The sequence below is a fragment of the Zonotrichia leucophrys genome, chromosome 2 (assembly GCF_028769735.1).
Source record: "Zonotrichia leucophrys gambelii isolate GWCS_2022_RI chromosome 2, RI_Zleu_2.0, whole genome shotgun sequence".
Lineage (NCBI taxonomy): Eukaryota > Metazoa > Chordata > Aves > Passeriformes > Passerellidae > Zonotrichia > Zonotrichia leucophrys.
Genome location: NC_088171.1, coordinates 114,446,291 through 114,452,290, shown reverse-complemented (window position 1 = coordinate 114,452,290; position 6,000 = coordinate 114,446,291). Strand labels below are relative to the sequence as shown.

Here is a 6,000-nt window from a genome sequence, read left to right as displayed (position 1 = left end):
TAATACAGGTTTAATAGCTATTCACCACATATTAAAAATTAAATCGACAATAAGATTATGATTTTTCTCCTCTGCTTAAAAGTTTACAAAATCAGGCAGATGAGACCTAGCATTAAATTTTGGGAGGAAAATTTTCTCCAATTTTATAAAAACTAATTAATATAAAATTTGTTGGTTTGACAATCAAAATATTGTATATATGCCATTAAGTCCATATAACCCAAACAGAGAAACATTGTTCTGTCACAAGAAGCATATTTAAACTGACATAAACAAAATTGGAAATTAGTATTTTCATTATTAAGTATGCATGGAAAGAAAGTATTGCACATATTTCTAAAGAATTTTTAAAGAAAAATTATCCCATACAGAATAAACAGCTTTTAAAATAAGTAAAAAGTTTTCTCTTACATTTTCTTACATGTTTTCCGAATGAACATGGGTATACATTACCTTTATTTAATTACTGATAGTAGTTCAATTGTCTTTTCTGCAACAGACAAATCCACAATTCTCAAAATTTTAGGACCAAGTTTTTGACCAGATAAATTAACATTAAGTCTGCTGCTAAGTTAATTTGGTTCATCAGAACAATGCTCCCATAAATCTTACTGCTAACAAATAGATGTGATTGCTTTTCTTTGCCTGAATGTAAATATGAAAATATGAGCTTTTCTATTTTCCTGTATTCTGCTGTGAAATTCAAAAGGCATATTGTTTTCATTATTTGAAAAACAAAAGTCCTTTTTAAAATTTTATTTTTGCTATTGCTGTCTCAGTTGAACTTTATTGATTTTAGAACTGTCTGTGGCAAAAGGAAGAGTGCATATTGATTATTAACTGTCCATAAGGCCATAATGGAATTTCAGCATGGACTATGTTTATTCTTGGCAATTTCTATTAAAAATTCTTACAGCTTTTAATGTGACGACTCACAGCAATGCAAATTAGGAAACTGTCCATGCAGCCCTCAGAGTGTTTAGATTTCAGTCAAGGCCCTCTTCTCAGTGCAGGTGACACTGATGGTAAGATTGTAAGACAGCAAGATTTTGGAGAACAAATTTTGACTTGGTGCAAAAGGACTTCTACCCCTGCCTCAAACTGCCAGATTGAATTCTGAGGACAAGGTGTGTATATATAGTGCTGCATACATATAAATATATGTAAACAAACACACACATATATGTCACTCTGCACTCACACCCTGCAGGAGTTTCCTTAAGATAAACATTTTTGCAAACATTAGTTTAAGAAATTAAAAATGCTGTGAGCGTAAAGAAAATAAATGCTAGGTATGAAAAACCACATGGATAAATAACATCTCTGTGTCCTTCCTTCCAAAACCAAATAAAAGCAAGTCAAGCAAACTCATCCCAAACCTTCTTCAGAAACCTTGTAATGCAAGCACCTTAACCCTTTAAATTCCATACAAAGCAACTTTTCTTCGTTCTGTAAGCCTGATCAAAGGGCTCACAGCTCTGAGGAAGAGCGAGAGGATGAGGATGAGAGGGACCTCAGGAGAGGCAGAGCCTCGCTGGCAGCAGCAATGCTGCCCTTCTCCCCAGGAGCTGCTGGCGGGAGACTGAAGCTTGAGAAGGCTGCCCACTGTGCCTCACTCAGGCTTCAATTTCCAAGTTGTTGAAGCAGCAGCAAACACTTCAAACTGTCTCCAAATGAAACCCTCACATCTCGGATCATAAAGCTTACATTTGCCCTCGTTGTAAAGAAAAACAGCAATTCCCTTGCGTGAGCTGGAATTTGATTCTGGAGTGAAGGGTCTATTGAATATGATAGGACAAAGGACTTGCTTCCAAAACCTTTTTTTTTGTTTTGTTTTTTAGCAGTTCTTGCAGTGTTATATTTTCTGAAAAAACGTGAGTGCTTTTCTCTGAATAATCAGCTGTATCTCCATGAAGAAAAGGGCAATCAATTTGTAAAAAGCTTCAGGTTTGGACTATCAAAGATTTGCTTTATTTAAAAAATTTTTATAGAGGCAGTTGGCAATTGCTTAATTTGAAAATACCTAAGAAACCCCTGAAGCATAGATTTTTTCTGATTTCTGTAAAGTTCCCTCTGCTTTGCAGAATCCTGCACTTTCACAGGTTTTTGTTTAGAGGAACTAGCCCCAGCAAAGTACAACAGGTATTGAATATCTCACTAATAAAAAAAGTCAACATTAAAAATGGCTAATTGAACGCATACAAATAAACATAGTCTGTGTAACCTTGGCCATTTCATAGTACAAATATTTGTAATAGGAAAGACAGAAATTTACCCAGCAGCATACACAGCAATGACTACACTGGATATATCTGACAGTCCATTTATCAGGTCTTCTCCATCCTGACAATGCCATTTACAACAGTAACTCTTCAGTTCTGCTTTACTCTCCTAAAATGGATGGAAATAGTTATAGCAAATTGTTTCTCATGGAATCACTTGGTGTCTTTACAAGCCACTTACATTTGAAGCAGGATCCACAGTTTATAGAGGATTCTAAAAGTACCCATGTAGGCTTTCATATGGCATTACACTGCAAAACAAATCCATAATGTGTGAAAACCAGGTTAATGTCAACCTGTAAAAGCCATTTGATAAAATTCATGGACCAATTCTTAAAATCTAAGCTATAAAGAGAATGAAATGTATTAAAAGATTTGAGGTTTATAAAAAGTAACCTTTTATACCATATTTTTATTTTACAAAAATATTGAAATAATCCATGAGTTTTTCACTCTGCACCAGATTTAAAAAAAATACTATCAAATTTTGACTTGCACCTTTAATGCATCTGAAAGCACCATCAGGGGATACTTTTAACACAAAGTATAATACCTTTAACTAGATTTAGGGAGGTATTTAAAACCCAAAAGCTTGCATCAAAAGCACTCTATTACAAGAGATTCTAATTTTTAGACACGTCTGGACACCAGTCTTGAACAGGCAGAAGATGCTCTTCCACATAACTTGTTTATATTATACTTCAGTGAATATACTTACTAAGAGGTGGCTGAAAGCCTTTAAAAGACATCACTTTCACCTTGAGGGGGAAAAATCAGAGCTGTCTCTACACATTGAGAGCTCGGTTGGTCTTTCCTGCTTCTTTTTCTGGTAGGGCTTGTGCCACTTGTTGTGTCCCTCAGGCAATATCAACCTTGCAGTTATACAATGTTTGGCACTAGAAGGGTATGGCATGTCAGTCTCTTGTCACACCTGCATACATTCACACACTGAATCATGCATTCTCAGTCCTGAAACAGAGAAGTTTCAGTGTGTTCAGCTCCTTGTGGTTTCTTCTGAAATATCTGAAAGGGGTCCTCCAAAAAGTTTAGAATATGAAAACTATACTTCTTTGTTCTTTTACTTTTGTATTTTTTTGCAAATTGAACACTGAATCATGATTATCATTTAATGAATATCACTACGTGCTAAAGCTCCTTATTTCTCCTCAAAACCAGAAGTGAGCTGCATAGAGTTTCTGTTGACAATAATATCAAGAAGTTAAATTGCATTTAAAAAAGATTTTGAAATTCCACAGAAAACAAACAGTTCTGGTAGTGTTAATTTTAATGACCTAGTTAATCAGAATTTAGTTTATTTTCCATTGACAGCCTTATAAACATGATGACATTTCTTTTTAATTAAGAACCATTTTGCAAACCTATTCTAACCTGAATGGTTGATTTATGGGAGTGTTGAAGACTACTAAGCTCCTGTTTTTAGCCCCAGAAAACAGTTTTCCTAACAGCAACACTGTGTGCTACAGTTTCGTTATTTTTGAAAAAGCGTGGGTTTTTTTGTTTTTGCCATTGATTATGGAAATATCAATCATTCATTTCTAAAATAAAATGCACTACTGGCTGAAGCTGAAAGCTCTGGTCAGAGCCTTTATATTGGTTTGATTGTAAGTACTGTGCAGTCAGAGATTCATAGCAGTGAGGGGTGGTGGGTGAGTTCCCCCCGCTGATGTAACTGATTTGTATGTGTGGGTCAGGGTTTGGGGGTTTTTGAGGCTTTCAGATGATGCTGCTGTACCAGTGTCCTGCAGACAGACTGCACACAGTGGATCAAATGATAATCATGATGATAGCCAGACTAAGAATGCTATAGCTTGCTGCTCTACTTGTAGTACGCAGTTTAGTTGTTCCTACAGCCCTACTGTCAACCCTTAATTTGGACTGCAACATTGGAGCTGCTCCAAGCTGTATTTTTGCTTTGTCTACAATGTGGTTTCATATTCCAAGCGCTCCTGAATAAGGGCATCATCCTTATACTGTAGCCGTGGAGGAGCAGGGGAACATTCAAACGCTAAGATCGCCTTCCTCAGGCTCCTGTCCAACACGTGTCTCTCCCATGCCGGGTACCTGTTCCTGAACAGATCGATTTTAATGACAGACTCCTCAATCCTTGGTGGCCGGGAGGAAGGTGTGGATGGTGCAGTGGGTCTCACCTGAAACACAGGCACACACCCGTCCCTCTCCGCGAATTTCTGATCCCGCTCGCTCGTGACGCTCCGGTTGTTGGAGATGGAGCGCAGGGTGCTCGTGGCCACCTCTGGGGGAAGGGTGAAGGCAGCGGCAGGGTCCTCACAAGCACAGCTTGGTGACTGCCCAAACCTCGGTCCGTTGGGGTGAAAGAAGGCATAGTACATCAGCATAAAAACAATGCCTGTTAAAAAGCTGCTGAACACTACACACAGTGCTGGTATGGCAAATGCATCGGAGATTGGAGGGGCCTTGTACAGATACCAGAGAACGCTCAAGGCGGTGTTTTCTAAAAGGATGACAAAATAGTAAATGAAAAGCCTACAGCGTGTCCTCCCTTCCTTGACGTTGAACCAGCTGAAGATGTAGATTATCCCAACAACCATGTCGAAAACTATCTCCTCCCACTTAGTGATGCAAAACTCTGTCTCGCAGTGAACGATCCAGAAGGTCATGATGCACCAGTGCAGCACGATGAAGATCCCAAAGTACAGCTGGAAAACCGAGGCAAACAGAGCAAAAGTAATGACCCTTGCTGCAATGGTGAAGAAGTGCCAGCAAAACTGGATTATAACAGCCATGTAACTGATGGGCTTCTTGTCATCGCGGGAGTCACGGAGGGCCTTTTGGTAGGAAGCCAAAGCCCAAGCCAGGGATACAAGGGATGCTGCAGCAGTAAGACCTAGGAGGAAACAGGAGATGCAGTTAAGGCATAATTAGTATGTCAGCACTTGGCTGAAAACAGGGAGATCCTTGCTGCTTTAAATATGTTCTCCACCTCTGGCACAATAAAACCTCTTCCCTCTCCTTTACTCAGAGAAACGAACCTCTGCTGCTGAGATTTCATTGCCCAATGCTGGATGCACACAAACAAGAGCAGCTATTAAACCACGCTCTGAACCTCTTCCCTAGCAAACACATATTTGAAACAAGTTAATTAATTCACAACACTGAGCAAGTCAGGAATAGGTGTCTCTGTCAGCTGTTGTGATTGAAGAGGACATACTGTGGTTTATGTTTTCAAGAAAGAATATGAATTTTCTGATTTTGATAAGCCATTAAAGAAACCTAATATAAAGCAACCAAGTCTTTCTAATTAAAATGCCAGCATCATCTACATATACACCAAATCAATGACAATGTGAGCATATATCTACATAAAATCTATTAAAAATAAATTTATGTTACTATTGTTACATCAAAATTTAAGCTGGCTTATCCTTGCTGAGGGAAAAAATTGACCATTTTGATATTTTCACCCTTTTAAAACAGAATTTTAGTAAGTAGAAAATGTCAGAACTTACGTTCTTCCATCTGGAAATTACGTTTATTTTTAAAAGGTTGGAATTTTTTACAGAATTAAAATAATGAGTAAAGATGCTCCTAAAGTAGGGGGTGATAAATTTTAATTTATATAGCCATTCTATCTCCAATATATCACAGAACTGCCTGTTAACAAGGCCCTACATGATAATATTTTAGTACAACCTGACAAATATTTAAAGAATTCAATATG

The 6,000-nt window shown here is 37.8% G+C and overlaps 1 protein-coding gene across 1 annotated transcript in view; it reads right to left on the bottom strand.

The window, feature by feature from the left end:
• Positions 1–858: 858 nt before the first annotated feature.
• Positions 859–6,000, bottom strand: part of XKR4 (XK related 4) — a 215,735-nt gene continuing 210,593 nt past the window's right edge. The window contains exon 3 of the mRNA XM_064706106.1: positions 859–5,166. Coding sequence (XP_064562176.1) covers positions 4,220–5,166 — 947 coding nt within the window. The 3' untranslated portion in view covers positions 859–4,219. The remainder of the gene's footprint in view (positions 5,167–6,000) is intronic.